Source organism: Ctenopharyngodon idella, chromosome 5 (genome assembly GCF_019924925.1).
Source record: "Ctenopharyngodon idella isolate HZGC_01 chromosome 5, HZGC01, whole genome shotgun sequence".
Lineage (NCBI taxonomy): Eukaryota > Metazoa > Chordata > Actinopteri > Cypriniformes > Xenocyprididae > Ctenopharyngodon > Ctenopharyngodon idella.
Genome location: NC_067224.1, coordinates 42,294,472 through 42,317,282, shown reverse-complemented (window position 1 = coordinate 42,317,282; position 22,811 = coordinate 42,294,472). Strand labels below are relative to the sequence as shown.

The 22,811-nt window shown below is 35.5% G+C and overlaps 2 protein-coding genes and 1 long non-coding RNA gene across 5 annotated transcripts in view; all 3 read left to right on the top strand.

The window, feature by feature from the left end:
• The first annotated feature begins 1,063 nt into the window (after positions 1-1,063).
• Positions 1,064-12,755, top strand: LOC127513169 (ras-related protein Rab-35-like). The gene is made up of 6 exons (XM_051894776.1): positions 1,064-1,319; positions 1,817-1,867; positions 2,246-2,369; positions 7,958-8,082; positions 9,876-10,000; positions 10,186-12,755. Exons 1-6 carry the CDS (start codon positions 1,268-1,270, stop codon positions 10,312-10,314), a joined length of 606 nt encoding a protein of 201 aa, XP_051750736.1. The 5' UTR covers positions 1,064-1,267; the 3' UTR covers positions 10,315-12,755.
• Positions 12,756-13,401: 646 nt separating this feature from the next.
• Positions 13,402-17,408, top strand: LOC127513172 (uncharacterized). The gene is made up of 3 exons (XR_007930356.1): positions 13,402-13,820; positions 14,934-15,038; positions 17,143-17,408. It is a non-coding gene; the product is annotated as an uncharacterized LOC127513172 (long non-coding RNA).
• A 523-nt stretch (positions 17,409-17,931) lies between these two features.
• Positions 17,932-22,811, top strand: part of LOC127513163 (citron rho-interacting kinase-like) — an 80,997-nt gene continuing 76,117 nt past the window's right edge. For all 3 annotated transcript variants that reach the window (XM_051894755.1, XM_051894754.1, XM_051894753.1), the window contains exons 1-4: positions 17,932-18,092; positions 18,875-18,975; positions 19,073-19,214; positions 19,311-19,486. In XM_051894755.1, coding sequence (XP_051750715.1) covers positions 18,877-18,975; positions 19,073-19,214; positions 19,311-19,486 — 417 coding nt within the window. In that variant the 5' untranslated portion in view covers positions 17,932-18,092; positions 18,875-18,876. The remainder of the gene's footprint in view (positions 18,093-18,874; positions 18,976-19,072; positions 19,215-19,310; positions 19,487-22,811) is intronic.

The window sequence follows — 22,811 nt, the reverse complement described above, 5'->3', positions numbered from 1 at the left end:
TTAAAATAAATAGAAAAGCAGTGTAAAAATCTGAAAAATAAAAATAAGATTAAACTAAGTAAATAAATAAATGTATTTAAAAACATATTAAAATAAATAAATAATAAATGAATACACATGATTAAAATAAATAAATGAATAAAATACAGTACTACAGTGAGTAGAAAAAGTGCAATGATTTTAATATAATAACTAAATATTTTGCATATTTATAATATTAAATTTTCACAGTATTAATCAGGTCTTTATTCATTATATAGCAGCAGTATGATCATATTTGGGGGTCTGTGGCGTCGTGTTTGAATAAAATGAGCCGCTCAGCGTTAAAGATCCAGCATCATACTTCACAGGATGAGCTACAGAAGATGAAGGACATGATAGACTCAGTGTTTTTCTCTCATGGGTAAATGCATGAAAATACCCAGTTTCTCTGGTGATAATCAGATCAATCTGGGTGGACACAAAATGACTTCTGTAACAATTATGTCTGTGACCCATCAGGCCATCGTTAAGTTAAGATCGAGTCTCACTATCTGTAGGTTTAGGCAAAACTATCAACTAAAGCATGGAGCTTTCCAGGAAATACCAAAACGCCTGGAAAAGTCATGGAAATGTCTACATTTTTCTATGCCCAGTATGATCAGCATTTGCACACATACTTGCATAATTCTGAGTCTGTGAATATGGAGATTATTCCACATCTGAGAGTTTATATAATAGCATTATATACTGTGGTTGTTTTGTTCTTTCAAACCTATGTGCATTTGAATATTGTCCACCTTCTCGGGTACATGATGCAAATCTTTGCGGTTGTGTGTCAGTATCTGTTGTGCAACACATATCAGCTCATCAACCATCTTTAATGGTGAATAGTGAAGGAATTATTTTATTAACAATTGTCCATAAACACAATCTGCATTTCATAATAAATATTACCTCAATATTATCCCAGTAAATAAATAAATGTAATTTTTATTAGGACGCCTCTTTAACTCCCCCTGCTGGAGGATCCCTGCACTACCGCTGTGTTTTGTGCGCCTGCGCCATCGTGAGCTCTGGTGGGCGGGGTTTGTTTGAGCGGCATCAGATCCGCTGTGAGTGTCGATGGGTGTGTGTGAGTCTCCGGTGCCGCACAAACCGCTCAAAATAAACCCGGGGAGACGTTAAAGCTCATATACGGCTGCCTCTCCGCCGGGAGAGGAGGAGCAGGAGGGTTCTGGTTCCTGGACAGCCTCTGTGTGCGGGGGAATCGAGCGGAGCGGGGACCATGGCGCGGGACTATGATTACCTCTTCAAGCTGCTCATCATCGGTGACAGCGGTAAGGAAACACCGAGGATGAGGGACGGGAAACAGGCCTCGGGTCTCTTACAACGACATTTACATGTACTAGAACGACTTAAGCTGGGATTTTTGAACGTAATGCATGAGTTGAGTAGTTTGACAGCTTGTAAATGACATTAGACGCGGTTGATAGTGATGTAGTTCCTGCTTTAAGTGATATAATAGGCCTGTTAATAGAGTTTAGAGTCATTCAGTCTGGGTGTGTTCTGAAATTAATTTTTATTATCTAATAAAGTGAAATATGAATATGTTACACTGAATGCCATATTACTTGAACTGTCTGTGATAGAATGGGTGTATAAAAAGACTAAATATATCAAATGTTGGATTAAATATTAAGCATTTAATTAATGAGGAGAAATATTAATGTTGAGATGTGGGCATGTACTGACATTTTCTGTCTGTCTGTACATACATATATGGATAATGACTTTATAAAAGCATTATTGTAATGGTTTTTCTGTCTTTCCACAGGTGTTGGCAAAAGCAGTTTACTGCTGAGATTTGCTGATAACACATTTTCGGGTAGGATCAACACGTCACATGTGCTTTTAATAAACATTAACTGTGAAAGAACGAAGTATAAAGGGCTTATAGATATAGAAGACACTGTACTATCACTAAAACTGATTACAAACACGCTCACATAGACATATGTATGTGTTGTTTTGGGATACTGCCGTCTACAATCTTGCCAGTAGTTGCACCATAATTGATTGCTGGTTACTGTAATAAAGGTTACAGTGAGTATTAAAGGTTACAAATTTGAAAAGAGAGCCTCATTGAGATGCATGCAGATCCTCTGGAGGGTTACGTTTATTATTTATGATAATAATATCAGCAGCATTGCAGTTTTCCGGGAGCATTTTGTGATTTTTATGCTGATTATATGTGTTATTGCAGGTAGCTACATCACCACGATCGGTGTGGACTTCAAGATTCGCACGGTGGAAATAAACGGGGAAAAAGTCAAGTTGCAGATTTGGGATACAGCAGGACAGGAGAGATTTCGGACCATCACCTCCACGTGAGTGCCGCATTTGTTGACTTCTGAGATGCTTTCTTTCTGACGGTTTTGAGAACAGCATCACATGTGTCTTGATGAAATGTCCACAACATCAGTCGAGTGTCTCCTGAGCATTGCATATTGAGCAAGACGTGTAGATCGTTCTAAATCATACACTTATGTTGTTCCAGTTCGGTTTGGGTGCTCAAACAATGTAAGCAGCAAATAAATATGGTTTAGTGCGATTATCAAATGAATTAAATAAACATGTGTTTGAGAGTGAAGCGCAGCACTGTGTTCATTTACACGTGATTGTCTCACGGTCCGCCGGTGTTTTCAGTGTCTCAATTCACAGTACATTTTACTCCACATGAACTTCATCTGCATCTGAACTGAGTTTGAGTCACTTTAACATGCGTTTGAGAGCGAAACATGCAACAAACTCGTAATGAACAGCTCTGATCAACGCTTTAACGTTTGAAAATGAAGAAAAGAAAATAATATTAGTATTATTTTTAAGTGGAATATTATTATTTTACACTGAAATATTACAATAGCAATTAGAGATGCACCGATATATCGGCCAATAATCGGTATCGGCAGATAAAAGCAAAATGTCACACTATCAGCTATCGTCGATAGTTTAAAAACAGCCGATAGTCAGGGCTGATGTATCCTGTCAATCAAAAGAGGGCAGGAAAATGCACTGAATTTGGGCTTTGTGTAAAGAAAATGCTAAGAAATCAGTTTGATGTTCAATATTAATAGTAATTATATTAATTAATAACATTCAGAAAGTTAAGAAATATTAATTTACTCCAGAATTTAATGTGTGTCAATATTAATTTTAGTAATGTGTTTGTTTATAACTGATACCAGTTACTTGATAAAATGGAAAGAATAAAGTTTGCGTATATATAATAATTAAAAATATAAAGATTAATTATAATGAAATCATCATTTAAAAGAAAGTATAAAAGGCAGAACCCCCAAACTATCGGTATCGGCAGATATCACTCTGAATAATCGGCTATCGGTGGAAAAATTTAGTATAGGTGCATCTCTAAGAATTACTAGTAATTTTTATATAATTTTATTTTTATTATTTTATGGCCATATTGATATATAATCACAAAAAAATGGCCCCTATAAACAAGCACAGCAAACCTGGAATCATGTTTTTATTGCGTTTTAAATCGCAATCACAATTTTTATCAGGAAAAAGCAGCGTGTTCATCACTACCTCAACCTGTTTGACTTTTCTACTCTGGTCGGTCATCATCAACCCTCAGTTCAGTTTGTGTCTTTGTTTACTCGTATACAGATGCTCCAGGCCGGCTCGTTGTTCGGCCCGCATTTTGTCGTTTGTTTCGTGGCAGTTTTGAACTGGTTGTTCTAATGAATAGAGATCCAGCTGTTTGTTTCCTGGTATTTTAGCTGCACTGTTGTACTAACTGGTTCTTAGAATACCATTGAGGAAATAAGTCTTAAAATGAGCTGTGTTGCAGTGCTAAAAGTAATATTTTTAGAGTAAAATCTGAATGTTCATTGAAATGCGATGAGCGACGCAGCATGGAGACGCAGCAGGTTTTAAAATGTCTTGTTTCCTCTTTCAGTCAGTGGAAACCGCAGCCTTCCTTTTGATACTTAATACATTCAGTTTCAATATGGAGTATGACAGACTTCATGCTTTCAAAGACATGTTCATCTATTTAGAGAAACGAACTGAATTAGAAAATGAAGTAAAGGTAGCATTATATCTTCTCGCTCTTAGAAGTGCCACAGTTTAAGGATTAGCTTATAAATTAAAACCCTCATGTTGTTTCACACCATTTCTTTTGAGGAAGACAAAAGGAGATGTAAAAATATCGATTTGTACAATCTCAATGTTGATTGATAAGTCACCAAATCTTTTAGTCTATGCTTTTTTTCAGTTGATGTGTGAATAAAATGTCACTAAAGAATATTTGTAGCGCACCTACTATCCAATTACTAGATTTTTTTATTTTAAAAAAAGAGTCTTAGCTTTCAAAATATGTCAGTTTTGTCACAGTAAATTGAGTATTATCATATCTGATAACAAATAGCAATTCAGTTTAATAGTTTTGTGCGCTGTTAATTTAAACCTTTAATATTATAATGATGTACCAAGTGACAGGTTTATTGTATACTTTACAGCATTAGTTGAGATTTTTTTCCTTTAAGTAAAAACCGACCTGAAATATTTCCAAATGAATCAAGATAAATCGAAACAAATGAGCTTGTGAATCATAATCAAATTGAATCGTGAAATCCGTATCAATACCCTACCCTAGATAGTCTACACTAGACGTGTGCTGATATTCGGTAATGCGATATATCATGATAATAAATATGCACGATATTGTTATCGTGGGCACATCAAAATACCGTAAATAATAATTTATTACCAATTATTAACATTTTTATAATGCATTAAGAATACTTTCCCTATCAACCGTATAAAATGCACAACACCGCCGTCAAAGGGACACGCGCTCAGATGTAAAAAAAAGCCCAACATGCATGAGAAGCACATGGCGGAACGAGTGAAGGAGACGCGCTGAATGAAAGTGCACGTTCACTCTCTGACAGCAGAGGGCGCTGATGGAACAGCAGAAATGCAGCGGTTACCCCGGAAACCCTGTAAACAAAGCAACTGCGCTAGTGAAGTTTTTTTTAAAATGCTTCAAACAGCCTTTTTTTTTGTAATCTCAATGTTGTTCATCACAGCACCAAATACTTAATACTTAAAGACTTAATAGGCTATAACTTAAACATTTTTATATTTTAATCTGGACTACAACATGCCCTAATGGTTAGAAATGTTCTGATTATTTGTTATTGTTCAGTAAAACTTTGAGACATACGGTTTCATTAGTTAACATGTTAATTCATTATTACCAAACTGACAATGAAAAATACTTATAAAGCATTTATTATTCTTAGTTAATGTTAATTTCTTAGTTAATGTTTAATAACATTACTAAAATCAAAAGAACTTATTTAATGGACCTGAGATAAAACTAACAATGATCAGTTGTATTTCTTAACTAACACTGACAAAAAAAATAATACTTTCTGTAACAAATGTAGCTATTGCTCAATCTTAGTTAATGCATTAAATAATGAGAGCTTATTGTAAAGTGTTACCTGTTCTTTATAGCCTAATTCTTTTGCACTTTAATCTGTTTGAAAATTTTACTTTATATATTTTTTGTGTATTGTATTATTGTATTTAAACATTCAGAGCTCTTTTTGTTATTACAAAAAGACTTCTTAAACCTGTTATACTATGACAACACTTTTTTTGCAACTTATTCCAATATCGTGATAATACTGTATACCGTGATAAAAGCTTCAGCAATTAATCGCAACATGAAAATTTGATACCGTCACATGCCTAGTCTACACAAACTAGGACTGGGCGATATGGCCACAAATATTATCATGATATTTTTGTCCTTATCATACGATATCTATATCAAGATATTCATTTACCAGTAATGGGGAAGGAAATGCTTTCCACATATTTGTTAGACCTTGAGAATGAATGTAAACATGTGAACTTGTTTGTTCATTTCGGGCCCCATGAAATCCATTTTATTTTCCCCTAAATTCTGTTTTCCAATTAATTTTTTGGGGATTCTGTGTTGTATGATTTTATGATTTCATACAAATTTATATAAACTTTAACAATTTAATTAAGAGTTTAAAATGTAATAATGAAAATATAACAATTAACTTACAACAAAACATTGCATTTTAGTTTTTTGTCAAATCAGATGCTGCACAACAAAACGGTATAAATTTAAAACATGGATGAGTATGATATTCCTTAGAAATATTATTATTATTATTATTATTACTCTGAGAAGTACATTTTAGTATACAGTAGTGATATGTTTCTGTCATAATTTCTTAAAGTTAAACCAAACTTATTTTGTTGTGAAGATCTTTCAGTTTAAGTGTGGATTTAAAGGGGTATTTTTTTCTCAGATGAAAAGGTGAAAAGCTTGTGAAGAGACTCTGGAGATGAAGTTCATGTGTTCATGTCCTCATATATTGAGACAGCACATGCTGAAAACACCTTGAGCGTCACATGATGTGTGTGAGTTTGTGTGTCAGATGAAACCGCGCCGTTCATTCACATAGAGACACACAGAAATCACTTATTAGCACGTTTATTTCTGCTGTTAGATTAATCCAAAATGTCCAGAACTTATCATCGTTATCAACGTAAATTTTATCACAATGTCGATATGATATCTTTTATCGCCCAGTCCTAACACAAGCTGTGTTTTCATTTCTTTGCTGTGTTGTTCACTGCTCTCTGACCAGTTATGTGTATTTTCTATATTGTCCCGTGTGTTCTGAGCTTCACAAAGACCGCCGTTGATGGTGTTGGCTGGTGTGTAGAGCGCAGTGATACGGTCTCCTATTAGAATAAGTGAATTTCAGCTCAGAAACAACTGTGGACGCCTCTGTTAGGGCTTATGGGAAAGAGCTCACACAGCTGACACCGTCGAAACATGACGCAGAACATGTACGATTCTATCTCTCTCTGTCTGTTCTGTGAGTGTCAAATCATGAAATAAATGTTTTGACATGGGAAGTGATGATGTGTGTCTCGTGAGAAGATACCACTTCCTGTCAGTGATGTCAGCCACAGGAAGTGAAAGAGTCATTAGGAATCATTCAAAATCGATTCCTTGTCTCTCGTTCCAAACAGGCAGACGGTTCACATTTTCAGTGCTGTTTTTAGGATTTAAACATGGCCAACTGTGCACTAGACTTACTGGTAGCTGAGAGCATGATCAGATTATCTGAAACTTAATCAACACTGAATATGTAGAGTTTGTGAATGCTGTGCGTTCCAGGCCTGCTTCTGCTGTGTGAATCTGGTTGTTTAATCTGTTAAAGCAGGCATTCAAAAACTTTTTTGTCAGTCGAAATATTTTCTTGACTTGCTCCCACTGAGATCCGAAGTTGTTAATAATTTAACAACAAATTTGCATGTTTGCAGTTCTCTGATGTCAGTTAATGGTCACGTGACAGGCAGGTAAACAAATAAGATATTAGGAACCCCAGTTTGGGAAAGCTTTAAAGGGACGGTGGGTGTGTTGAATAATGCATGTTTTCTTATCCTTGTTTTAAAGTCACATGAAACAGAAGTTGAGCTAGTCTTTTCTAACCTATTGTGACGTATATGCAAGTAAAACGCTTCTCAAACAAGAACAAATGTAGGGCGGGGCTTGATTTTGTATGTGGAGAATTGATTGGATGGTTGTGGTTTGCTATTGGTGGATCTCATGTGAGTGACAGGTTGCCCTGCCTTTGTCATCAGAGAAGAGATTTTGCAAGAGGGAGGAGAAGATATTCTGATTCAAGATTATGAGGAACATGAATTTAAAACAATGATGTGTACTGATTAAATCATTTATAATAAACACTGCAATATTGCATAAAAAATTAGAAGTGTCCATTTTGATTTCATGGTGAATTTAAACTTACACTTATAAATGTAGATTTTGTGTTTTTATCAGCGAGACTTCATACTGTGTTTGTTTGTGTCATGTGATCTCTTTCAGGTACTACAGAGGCACACACGGCGTTATAGTGGTTTATGACGTCACCAGCGCAGAGTCGTTTGTAAACGTCAAGCGTTGGCTTCATGAAATCAATCAAAACTGTGACGACGTTTGTCGGATATTAGGTAAATAGATTGTTGCTTTTTTGGATGAAATTCACAGAAATTTCCTGGTCCTGTTATGTGCAAAAGAGTTTTTAATAGTTGATAAATGGATAGAAATACTTTTCACCTTTAAGATTTATAAGATGAAGTATTTTAGATGTTTAAGAAGATGTTTATTCATTTATAAGAGTATTAATGTTCCATGTATTTCTTGATTAATATGTGCTCTCAAATGTTTTAAAGTTATGCATATGTAATTATAATGCTATTAATTTGATAAGTTATTTCTGTTTGTTGTTCATGTTTTGTATAGTTGATGATGTGGAATAGTTTTATGTATTCACAAACGGTAAAATTAATTTCAACTGCCTATGAAGAAAATGATGGTATTTTCCCTCCAAATTCTCATTACTGTAATGCTGCTATTTTTTTTTTATTATTTCTTATATATTTATAGTTATTTTTCCCCATCATAACAGTAATGAGATTTTTAGGAGAAAATGTGTTTAATTGACTTAAATATTCAATACAAAAAAATCTTGTATTAAAAATAATGGTCCTAAAAAAAAAAAAAAGACATCATTTTCTTTATCTTTAATCTTTCTTTATTTTTTCATATTTGGAGATGAAATAAGAATTTGACATTTCTTGATGGTATTTGATCAGATTCAGCCTTTTAACATGTTATGAACTCTTGATGATCAATGTGTAGTTACTTTGCTCTTAATTAAAGGTGCAGGAAGCGATTTATGAGAAACACTGTTGATATTTGAAATAAAGCCAGACAGACACGCCCCTCCCTTCATTGCTCCGCCCCAAAATGCACAAACAACGCAAGAGTGGATGTCTCTTTATCATAGTTGAAGTGAAATAATGCTTCATGAAGAAAATGACAAACGAGCAACAAGGAAGAACAAAAAAATTAACATACAGTACACAAGAGTATATACAAACAAATGCAACCTCAGCATCTGTTTTCAGGCCTTCCTGCTTCAGTGTCTCCGGCACTGGAAAGCTTTTCTAATATTAACGCGGGTCCTAAAGCTCTTGCCTGATCATAATCCTTCTGATAGTCCTCTGAGCTTTTCTTTTTTGTAATGTCTCTCAGCCATCTCTCTTTCTACAGTCTTTCTTCAAATCTCCCTCTTGCTCACTCTCCTCCCCGATCACGAATGGACACGCCCCCTACTGCTGATTGGCTCACTCTCCTCCCCCGTCACGAATGGACACACCCCCTACTGCTGACTGTCTCACTCTCCTCCCCCATCATGAGTGGACACACCCCCTGCTGCTGATTAGCTCACTCTCTCCTCCCCCGTCATGAGTGGATACATCCCTACTGCTGATTGGTTCACTCTCCTCCACCATCATGAGTGGACACACCCCTACTGCTGATTAGCTCACTCTCTCCTCCCCCATCACAAGTGGACACGCCCCCCCCCCCATCACGAGTGGACACGTTCCCTACTGCTGATTGGCTCACACTCCTCCCCCATCATGAGTGGACACGCCCCCTACTGCTGATTAACTCACTCTCTCCTCCCCCATCACAAGTGGACACGCCCCTACTGCTGATTGGCTCACACTCTCTCCTCCGCCATCACGAATGGACACGCCCCCTACTGCTGATTGGCTCACTCTCCTCCCCCATCATGCCCACTAATGCCCCCCCCCAAGTGTGTTGTGCTGCTCGGTCAGATCCACCTTCAGCAGCGTTTCTCAGAAATCGTTTACTGCACCTTTAAGATGGAACTGTTGTTATATTTGTTATATTTGATTTTAACGGTCATCATTTCCATCTGGTCTGAAATCAGTGGGTAATAAGAATGACGACCCCGCCTCTAAAGTGGTGGAGACCAATGACGCGCAGAAGTTTGCTGAGCAGATGGGCATCCGACTGTTTGAGACCAGCGCCAAGGAGAACATCAGCGTGGAGGATGTAAGTTTTCAAATAGAATTATATTAAATATATCTACATCCATGTGAATATTGTCAAGTTACAGAAACAAATAAACAAAACCTTTAATGTGATCATATAATTTTTAGAAAACATCTAATGTTGAGAAATGCATTGTGTTTTGTGTCTGTCTCACTGATGTGTTGTTCTGTCTGTCTTCATGTCAGATGTTCAACTGCATCACAGAGCTCGTCCTGAAGGCCCGGAAAGAGTCGGTGGCCAAACAACAGCAGCAGCAGCAGAGCGAAGTCATCAAACTGAGTAAGAGCAGCAAACGCAAGAAGAAATGCTGCTAATGGACCGGACTCATGCGCACACACACACACACACAAACACACACACTCACACACTCTTAGAGAGCCAATCGACAAAACGCCACTGAACTGACAAGAGCCAACTTAACATACAACCCGTCAGAGACTAGCAATGAGAGATATATCTAGAGGTTTACTAATGATGAGCCCGTTTGAACTTCGGGAGGACTTTGGCATACGAACTTGGATGTTTTAGCAGGATTGGATTCAAGTGGCATCGCACTCGTTTTTGTCCCCCTCCCCCCCCCCAGCAGATTTGCCACAAGAATTTTAAAATGGAGAATGAAATGCTTTCTGTTCTTCATGCATCTTTGTCATCGTCCACGTTTCGCACATCTGTGGAATCAAACCAATAAGGCCAAACTTGAGTGTTAATGTGGCCAATCAGGACAGCGTACACGCAGAAGTCGGAGAACATCATGGACTGCATCCCGTGTTTTCATGCTCTTGTTATTGACGGTTGTCACAGACCAACGGTGGACCAAACATGTGCTGATCTGCCAACTATCAAGAGACACTCGTTTTGCCTTTTGCTTTCTCTTTTGTCTTTCATTTTTGTAAAATTGTATTTTTTTACTAACAAATTATACAATCAAACACACGGTAGCATTTAGTGAGTCTCATGTAAGCTTGTTTCCACCACAGAATAAAAAAATAAATGAAAGTAATTGCGACTTTCTCACAATTCTGCCTTTTTTCCCCCCTCAGAATTGCGAGTTTAAATCCCAAAATTCTGACTTTATAACCTTGGTATTGCCAGTTTATATCTCACAATTCTGAGAAAAAAAGTCAGAATTGCAAGTTTATATCAGAATTATCTATAAAAAAAAGTCAGAATTACGGTTGCAAGAAAAAAGTCAGAATTGTGAGATGAAAAATTCCCTCATACCGTTTTTTTTTTTTTTTTTTTTTTAATCTTGTGGCGGAAACAAGCTTCCACAGAATCTGGTGCCATTGACTGAACGTTATTATATTTACAGCTGGGAGGAAATGCTGAATCTCATGTGCAACGACACAAATGAAAGTGCTGAGTTATAGGAATAATTCTCTCAGAAATGCATGTTGTTTTCTATGGAGCCTTGTTTCCGCCACTAAATAAAAAATAAATAATTATATATTTTTTTTAAAAATAAAAAAAAAGGTAATTGCGACTTTATCTCACAATTCTGACTTTTTTCTCAAAATTGCGAGATTTAAACTCACAATTATGAGTTATAAAGTCAGAACTGCATGATATAAAGTCAGAATTGCGCAATTCTAACTTTATAACACACATTTATATTATATTTTATATATTATATTTATAGTTATAAAATCAGGATTGTGTGACATAAACTGAGAAAAAAGTCAGAATTGTGAGAAAACGTCAAAATTCTGACTTCTTTTCTCCGTTTTTATCACACAATCCTGACTTTATAACTCGCAATTCTGACTATAACATGCAATTGCGAGTTTATATCTCAGTTCTGAGGAAAAGTCAGAATTGCGAGGAAAAAAACATCAGAATTGACATTTTTCTTGCAATTCTGACATTATATTATGTAATTCTGACTTTATCTTGCAATTCTGACTTTATAACTCATAATTGCAAGTTTATATCTCGCAATTCTGATTTTTTAAACTCGTAATTCTGACTTTATATCACAATTCTAAAAAAAAAAAAAAAGGCAGAATTGTGAGATAAAAAGCCTTTAATTTTTTTATTTCATGGCAGAAACAAGCTTCCATAGTTTATTTACTCACCTGCACGTCGTTGCAAACCATTTACTTCCTTCTGTGGACTTTTATGATGCTTTCGCTCAACGGAGAAGAGCTGCATGAACATTCTGCTGAACGTCTCCTTTTGTGTTTCACAGAAGAAAAGGGTTTGGAGCGATATGAGGGTGATTAAATCAAACTTGGTTGAATTCATGCTTTCCAGAGCTGGTTAGAGCTTGTTCTCCAGGTTGAGAGATGAAAAGAAAAGTGATCATGTGACTGTATTTGACTCCTCGGATTACATTTCAGCAGGAAGATGAAGACACCAGCGGCACTTGTGACTGAAAATACCACAACCTGAGGACCGAAACGGTGTGTTTGAGGTGACTCTTTAACGCATAATTACAGTGACAGCCGTTCTGTTTTGCACAGATTGTGGGAGCGAATGGTTCTTGCTTTGTGATGTTCACAGGGAATCTGCGACAAACCCTTACAAAACCACCGTTGTGCTAATTTATGTTTATAATATCATTGAAAGTCTGCTCTATATGATGCACCTACACGTGAGAGAACACGCATGTCTGCATGTGGACACTGACACGTGCGTCTGTGTGCTTCTGTTTGTATGTGTAATGATCTGGTGTACACTGGAAAAGATGAAATATCACTCATATCCATTGTCCCGACACGAGCCTAACGATAATAAACATTTTAAAAGAACAAAATGCTTGTCTTTACTGAAGTGTTTCTGCAGTAGTTTCACCACAAGGTGTCGCTCTAATACTGCATTATTTGGACCCCTGTGACAAACTCCTGCAGTTTGGTGCTTTTGTTTTATTCAGATCTACATTTTGTTTTGGCATTGATATAATCACCGACACATCAGTCAGGCTAGAATCTGAACAATGTGTTACAGGTGCTTCATTTTACCAGATGTTTGGCATTTGTGTCTGTCGTATACATGATTACTGTTTTCTATGTGAATATATAGTAAAGTGTAATTTATTCCTCTGAATTTTCAGCATCATTACTCCAGTCTTCAGTGTCACATGATCCTTCAGAAATCATTCTGATATGATGATTTGCTGCTCAAGAAACATTTATGATTATTATCAATGCTGAAAACAGTTCAGATTTTTTGTGGAAACTGATACGTTTTATTTTTTAGAATTCTTTGATGAATACAGCAGTTTATTTGATCTTTTGTAACATTATAAATGTCTTTACTGTCACTTTTGATCGATTTAATGCGTCCTTGATGAATTTATTTGAATCTTACTTAGTCTAAACTTTAGCGTATGATGGTTTCTACAAAAATCTGAACTGTTTTCAACATTGATAATAATCATAAAGTTTCTTGAGCATCAAATCATCATATTAGAATGATTTCTGAAGGATCATGTGACACTGAAGACTGGAGTAATGATGCTGAAAATTCAGAGGAATAAATTACACTTTACTATATATTCACATAGAAAACAGCTGATTTACATTGGAATAATATTTTCAGATTTTTACTGTATTTTTGATTAAATAAATGCAGTCTTGGTGAGCAGAAGAGAAACTTCTGCTCACCAAGACTAAACTTTTAGACCATATACAGTATGTACAGTATGTGATATAAGTGTTTTTCTTTATCGACTCTTGCTCATGTTATCTAATGCAGTGACATCTAGACATTATTCAGTCACTTAAGTGAACAAATGTTTTTAGGACCGCTGTCTGTAAAGGCCAAATAGAAATTTCTACAAGTGACACCCAGAATACACCGGCATCATGACAACATACAGGTAATTCACACTCACTCTCTCATTAATTCATCTGAATTCATTCATCTTACAGCACTTCTTTATTTCACTTCAAAATTCTAGATCTAAACGAACTCTAGATAAAATAGCAAAAGAAAATACTGTTATTTTTCTGGCATGTATTTGCTCAGTCAAGTTTTGCGCTGCATCAGTCGTGCCAGTTTTGCTGAGAAGTAATCATGGTACCACCTGATGTGAGTTATATAAATAATTTTAAAGGGTTAGTTCACCCAAAAATTACTCACCCTCATGCCGTTCCACACCCATAAGACCTTCGTTCATCTTCGCTAATCCATTAATGTACTAAAAACATATTTAAATCAGTTCATGTGAGTACAGTGGTTCAATATTAATATTATAAAGCCACGAGAATATTTTTGGTGCGCCAAAAAAACAAAATAACGACTTATATAGTGATGGCCGATATCAAAACACTGCTTCATGAAGCTTCGGAGCGTTATGAATCAGCGTGTCGAATCAGCAGTTCGGAGCGCCAAAGTCACGTGATTTCAGCAGTTTGGCGGTTTGACACGCGATCCGAATCATGATTCGACACGCTGATTCATAACGCTCCGAAGCTTCATGAAGCAGTGTTTTGAAATCGGCCATCACTATATAAGTCGTTATTTTGTTTTTTTGGCGCACCAAAAATATTCTCGTGGCTTTATAATATTAATATTGAACCACTGTACTCACATGAACTGATTTAAACATGTTTTTAGTACATTAATGGATCTTGAGAGAGGAAATGTCATTGCTGGCTATGCAAGCCTCATGGAGCCATCGGATTTCATCAAAAATATCTTCATTTGTGTTCTGAAGAAGAACGAAGGTCTTATGGGTGTGGAACAACATGAGGGTGAGTAATTAATGACATTATTTTCATTTTTTGGATGAACTAACCCTTTAATACCACGGCCATTCAAACCAAAGGGTCAACCATATTGCATAGTAAAGCGATTATTACAGAGTAATTTTGAGCGGGATTGATGTAAACACAGATATCAGGGAAAGTGAATGTGAACAGGCGGGGCAAAAAAAATCAGGTATGGTCAAAAGATCCGATCTGTGTATCTCACTGAGCATGTGTTGTAGTTTCAGCTCCAGATGTCCTGATTTGTGTTCCTGCTGGTGCCGTGACCCGTGAGGTCGTGTCTCCATCTGCTCCTGCAGGAGTCTGACCCTTCACGAGCTTAAGAGGTAAAACTGAAAAATACCTGCTTCAGTATAAGATATACAGTGTGTGTGGTGAGTATTGTGTCGTCGTATGGTGCATTAGACTGCGGTATGATGAGGATGTTTTCCTGCCGTTTTCTTTCTGCAGCATCATAACAGTGACTCATGCTTTATATTAAAATTCATATGATGCTTTATAAAAAGGACAGACTTAAATTTAAGTCGTTATTCACTGGAAAACCTCCCTATATACTGCCAAACTCACATCTCATTCTGAATATTTGAATGTGTGTCATGTTTGGTTATGAAAAACACAAGATCTTCTGATGTGATGACCAATCATTTTTGGTTTATGAATAATTAGTCATTACAGCATCAGTAGATCTTGTGTTTCATAACCAAACATGACACACATGATCAAATATGAGATTTCAAAGCTTCTGGAGCGCTTAAAAAATATATAGGCCTAAATTTAAGATTCATGTACACTACCAGTCAAAAGTTTGGAAACATTACTATTTTTAATGTTTTTGAACGAAGTCTCTTATGCTCATTAAGGCTGCATTTATTTCATAATAAATACAGAAAAAACAATAATATTGTAAAATATTTAAAATTATGGTTTTCTATTTTAATATACTTTAAAATATAATTTATTCCTGTGATCAAAGCTGAATTTTCAGCATCATTACTCCAGTCTTCAGTGTCACATGATCCTTCAGAAATCATTCTAATATGATGATTTGATACTCAGTTATTATCAATGTTGGAAACAGTTGTGCTGCTTAATATTGTATAACCTGTGATACTTTTTTCAGGATTCATTGATGAACAAAAGGTTAAAAAGAACAGCATTTATTTAAAATATAAATCTTTTCTAACAATATAAATCTTTACTATCACTTTTTATCAATTTAACACATCTGTGCTGAATAAAAGTATTAATTTCTTTCAAAAAAAAAAAAAAGAAAGAAAAAAAATGACTGACCCCAAACTTTTGAACGGTGGTGTATATTGTTACAAAAGATTTCTATTTTAAATAAATGCTGATATTTTTTAACTTTTTATTCATCAAAGAATCCTGAAAAAGTATCACAGGTTATAAAATAATATTAATCAGCACAACTGTTTCCAACATTGATAATAAATCATCATATTAGAATGATTTCTGAAGGATCATGTGACACTGAAGACTGGAGTAATGATGCTGAAAATTCAGCTTTGATCACAGAAATAAATTACACTTTAAAATATGTTAAAATAGAAAACCATAATTTTAAATTGTAATAATATTTCACAATATTATTGTTTTTTCTGTATTTATTATGAAATAAATGCAGCCTTAATGAGCATAAGAGACTTCGTTCAAAAACATTAAAAATAGTAATGTTTCCAAACTTTTGACCGGTAGTGTATGTGAATTGCATGTAAAATTTCCATCCATTTGGATCACAGTTTTAACATAAACTAATAAACGTCATGTGATGCATATTTGTCAGTCATACATACATAAAACAGGTCATATTTCTATAACAGCACTAATAAACTGAACGTGTTTTAACCAGGTTTATATATTAATACATTTTATTTCAATCTCATACATTTTAATTAATTAAATATTGCTTGTTCCACAGATATAGCCGTATTATAACTGATCATACTTTTTTTAAACAGATTTATGCTGATTTCTAAGCAATTTGAATAAATCTGATTATTTAAATACATGCATGACTGAAAAGTGAGTTTATTAGTTCATTAAAAGTGTGTGTGATCCAAAAGCATGTGAGTTTTATATGCAATAGTCGTGTGAAACTATTTTAGTGTTTTTGTGGTCACTTGTTTTCTCTCTTTGTGCTCCAAAATAACAGCATGCAGGATCTGAATGAGCAAATAAGGAAAGAATTGTGATTTAAATGATCATATTTGATCTCCACAATGCTGATAATGAGATTAATGAGTGTATTTATGTCAGTTCAGGCGAGATGATTTGAGGGTTTCTCGATCCTCGCGTCCGTTGTGTCGTGATTGTTATATTGACCCGTGAGTGCTGGTGATATTGTCTCGTCTCGAATCGTTTCTATTTTCTCTCTTATGTCTCTATAATTTCCCATGTCTCTCTCCATCACAGCTCGGGGAGGCTGTTGCCATGGTGCTCACAGGCATCGCCAGGGAAACCAGATCTTCACAAGCCAATGAGGCTCAATAAGAGAAATGTTGTTGTTCTCTGCAGCTTGTCAGATGTTCTGTGTCAAAGGTCAGCGAGTTGTAATGTAACCTGCCGGTGTGAACATGAAAACTTCATGAGTTCTGCTTCTCGTACTGAGATTTTTCTCCGGAGGAATGCTGAATCAGTCTTTTTATGCATTAAAGTCCTAAATGCATCCCATAATGCAATGTGCTTGACTTGACCTTTCATTTATGAGAATGAAAAAGTGGAATATAGTTATTTATAGAGTATATAGACTAATTATAGTTTTTTTTTTTTACACAAAAATGCAAATTCAATTTTTAAAAATTTTATACAAAACGTTTTTAACTACTATTGTGAAAATCTCAAGATACTCAAATTGGATTAGTTTTAAAATGTGCTGCATATATGTCAGTCATACATAAATTAAATGAGTAGGAAACTAATAAACTGAATGTGTTTTAAATACACGATAAGCAGGTTTATATTAATCATCAATGCACTTTTGATTATTTTTATTTAGTAAATGATCTATTCCCAGTTGAACAGTGAGATTTTGAAGCTTTACATGTTTACAATTATATTATAATTCACGTTTATTTTGTATGTACTTCATAATGTATGTATTTTTTAGATTATATTACCCAAAAACAACAACAAAACGATTTGTCGCAGAGAATGATGATTGTGGGCGGAGCTTATGCGAACGCCGTGACGCATTTCGGGTGCGTCGACCAATGAGCTGTCGCGCTGAACGCGCAAAATTTGAAATTTATCAGGAAACGGTTTCGGTTTTCAGTCAGTCAGTGAATCAGTCAGTCAGTGAGCGATGTTCATCTAAACGAGATTTATTTCTTTTATTACTTCAAATATTCTCACATGAACATTTGGTGAGCATATTTCTAGATTTCTTTCAAACTGGTTCTCAATGTGTGTGTTAAACACGAACGTTATGAACTCGACGGTAACATGAAATGTCAAACTGAAATATGTCGAGTCATATCAATTAATCTCATTATGAATGATTTCAGAAGCGATGTCATTTTACTTTCGTAAAATATTAAAAATGTGTATAATGACGAGTAGTTTGCAGTGTTTTTACAGTCTGTTTCATCTAGTTATGTTTATTTTCCTGAAAATGATTAGATATTAAGTTGTTGATAAACACGGTCACAAATGGATTCATAGTTTGCAATTAATAGTGTAGGTTATCTGATTAATATTCAGTATAAATATTCCTGTCGTGTGACATTAATTCTTAAAAATACAAATATTACATTTTGCGTCTTAGTTAATAAAAGTACATAAAACTTCATGTGTACAAGACTTGAAGTGTCGTTTAAAATGTTTGATGTTACACAGATATGTGTTGATATGCTTATAATTAAGCTTTTAGTTTCATTGAAGCCTGTTTTTTTACACTCATAATTAAACTTTTAAGTGTTTCAGATGCAGCACAGAGGTGTTGTTATCACTGCTGCACTAATATAGTTTGTATGTGTCTCAAATCCTAGTGAACTCCCTACTTGGACAGCATTTCCGGGCATCATAACTGCTGTCTAGGTAGGCAGCTCACTAGGATTGGAACAGAGCCATTGTGTGTGACATCAGACACCGTCAGCTGTCCGTCACCCAGGTTGTACTGAATGTCTTGATCATGTTTGTCCTGCAGTGATGTTGAAGTTTAAGTATGGAGGTCACAGCAGTGTTAAAGATCTGGCGGCAGGCGACTCCATCACAAGCCGCTGCGCTCGACTCAATCAGCTGCTGCAGGTGAGCGCTTTCCTCTCCAGTTTACTGGCTTTTCAGCCTTATACAACATTAAAAAAACCTTAGTGTTCAAACCTTCTGGATGTTTGTGTGTTTTCAGGGGAAGTGCAGTGTGTCGGGCTCTGCAGGAGTGAACGGAGTGACCAGAGAAGGACTGATTGATGCCTTGCTGCTGCTCTATCAAGAGTGCGCCACCCCGGAGCTCATGAAGATCAAACATGTGGCCAACTTTGTCAATAAATGCAAGTGCCTGTCGTGTTGTCAATATTAAATCAGTCAAATAGTCATTTAGTTCTTGTTTTGGTGGTGTTGTGATGGTGGTGGTTTGTGTGTCTCAGATTCTGAAGTGGTGGCTGAAGTTCAGGAACTGCTCCCTGGTAAGAGGGATTTTGAAGTGAGGGGGATCGTGGGAAGGGGACACTTCTCTGAGGTGCAGGTCGTGAAGGAGAGAGCGACGGGAGACATGTACGCCATGAAGATCATGGAGAAAACCAGCCTGCGTTCTCAGGACCAGGTGAGTCACGTGAAGCATTATATTGAATATAGCCTTCATAATTAATAACTTTGATTTGCTGTCGCAAAATATGAGCATTGGTGTGATACACACACGGAGCCAGTTTGGTAATTGCCTCCGGCCGGTGCAAAATTGCCGTAACGCTGTTTTGGACAGCGGCCCAAGTAGACTCTCCAGTATTGCTGCATAAGCGCGAGATCTTGCTTTCCTGCCACAGGCACACCTCTATCTAAAAATTTAAAATGTGGAGTTTTTATATTTATAACACATAATACAGTTAAGCAACATCACATGACCAAGAGTGCTGTCTTCCTGAATACCATTAGAAGTAATAGTGACTGTTTTTGTTCTGTTTCAGCAGCGAAAATAGTTCCAAATAAACATCACAGCATCTCACAGCAACACTCAACCGTGTTTTCTTTACCGTGTTTTTGAGTGATTCAGCGTTTTGAACGAATCGGTTGAGTCAATGATTCAGTGACCCATTCATAAACAGCTGCCTCATTGGCCCTGTCCCAAATGGCACACTTCATGTGCACTTTCGGTCTTGTGGACTTACAATGGCCGCTGCGTGCGCGTGTCCGTTAAGTCCACAAGACCGTAGGGTGTCCCATTTGTCATTTAAGCTTAAAGAAGGGTGCTCATGAGCGCTCCCTTCGCGGCTGCTATGCGCCCTCAATGCGCACTTCTGCTGAGCACGCAAGACTGAGCTACGCAGAGGATTTTACCCGGCAGTCAAAGCGGCATTACGTCGTGAAAGTGCGGACTCAGAGGAAGAGCGTGAGGGTTTAGCATGCCATTTGGGACAGGGCCATTCTTGAATGAATCAGCCGTTTGAATGAATCATTTGAATGAGTGACTCACTTATTATTAAGACGGTCACTTGCCACCACCTACTGGCGGTTTACTATCATTTTCACCCCAACATTTCTTATTTGTATTTTTAAAAAAATATTTAAAACAATCTCATAATATTATTTGATGCAGTTGTAACTTTTTTTTATTATTGTAAATGATTCAATTTGGTTGGTAACAGCCCTATAGTGTGTTATTATTCTAATTAAATTTATTTATCAAATTTAAGAATTTAAAATGAAAGATGAATCCTTCATTTAACTTCCCTTATAAAGGTAAAAAAAAAAAAAATTCGGGGTAAATATCACATATGAAGATTTAAATATGTCAAAGCTGCAATATTCTGAAAGAATATTCAGAATAATGAATATTCTGAATGAAAGAATATTGCTTCAGAATAAATTTATATTTACACCACACAAAAATCCTATTTTTTTCCGGAAAAGCAACTTTTTTACTTGGACAAGTGAATGACCGATTTACTTCTTCATAGGACAAGCACATGACAAGGCTTAATGTCGATCCCTGCATGTAGTCTTAAAGGGTTAGTTCACCCAAAAATGAAAATAATGTCATTAATTACTCTCCCTCATGCCGTTCCACACCCGTAAGACCTTTGTTAATCTTCAGAGCACAAATTAAGATATTTTTGATGAAATCCGATGGCTCAGTGAGGCCTCCATAGCCAGCAATGACATTTCCTCTCTCAAGATCCATAAAGGTACTAAAAACATATTTAAATCAGTTCATGTGAGTACAGTGGTTCAATATTAGTATTATAAAGCGACAGGAATATTTTTGGTGCGCCAAAAAAAAAAAAAAAAAAATCAGTGTGTTGAATCAGCGGTTCAGAGTACCAAAGTCACGTGATTTCAGCAGTTTGACAGTTTGACACACGAGCCGAATCATGATTCGACACGCTGATTCATAACGCTCCGAAGCTTCCTGAAGCAGTGTTTTGAATTGGGCCATCATTAGATATTGTTAAAAAGTCGTTATTTTGTTTTTTTTGGCGCACCAAAAATATTCTCGTGGCTTTATAATATTAATATTGAACCACTGTACTCACATGAACTGATTTAAATATGTTTTTAGTACATTAATGGATCTTGAGAGAGGAAATGTCATTGCTGGCTATGCAGGCCTCACTGAGCCATCGGATTTCATCAAAAATATCTTAATTTGTGTTCCGAAGATGAACGAAGGTCTTACGGGTGTGGAACGACATGAGGGTGAGTAATAAATGTCATTATTTTCATTTTTGGGTGAACTAACCCTTTAATGGGCCGCATTTCAGTCACTATTTCATATTGTCTGACAACAAAAAGAAAAAGAAATAGATGAAATATAGATGAAATAGTATTATTGGGATTTTGGCTGCATTAAAATACATTATGTGAGCACAAAGAGTAGCAGCAGAGAAGCAAACAGATCTAAAGGGCTGACAATTGGCAGAATGCAAATGCGACTTAATGACATGATGAATATTCTAATTGCCATATGACATTATCTATCGACTTTTAACGAATATATATATATATGTGTATATATATGTGTGTGTGTATATATATATATATATATATATATATATATATATATATATATATATATATATATATATATATATATATATATATATAGCATTAAAAATGTAAAAATTGGCATTAAAAAGGCATTAAAAAGCATTAAATTAGATTTGATGAAACCTGCAGAAACCCTGAAATATGAATCCTGCATGTTCTGCCTGTCTCTGTGTGAATGAATGGTTTCATTTCCCACACACACACTGAAGCACACGTTTTTCAGCCTCTGCCGTCTTATTATATGAGGACATAAACCGGTGAACTTCATCTCCAGAGTCGCTTCATGAGCATTTTACCGTTTCATTTGAGAAAAACTATCGCCATCATATCAAACACACAGAAACTCAAAGGTCCTCACGACAACCCGTCAAAATAAAAGTTCTGTTTAACTTAAAGAAATTGACAGAAAAATATATTACTGTTGTACAGTAGAATTTAGCTGTGTCACAATGGAATAATAATACTAATAATAATAACAATAACAAATTAAATTAAAGCTTTTTTTTTTTTTTTTTAAGGAATAATCAATTTTTCTTCCATGTTTTTTTAACAGTAAAGCTCTGTTGTGCAGCACTTTGGAAAAAAAAAAAGGTTTAATTTCATATGATTAAAAGATAAATTAAATGAATGTTTTATGCCTTCATTTGATTGCCAGAAAAATTAAAATACACAACACAAAAGTTCTGAAAAAAAAATTGATTAAAAAAAATGTTTTTGTTGTTTTTATGAATTCAATTAATTAGACATGTTTCTTGATTATTAAAATTTAATTAAACAATTAAAATGGAATCTAGACAACTTAGCACAGAGAAAACAGAATTTGGTCCAAAAAAAAAATTTAATTTTTGTTGAACTTTTAATAAATTGATGTTAAATTGTATAAGTTT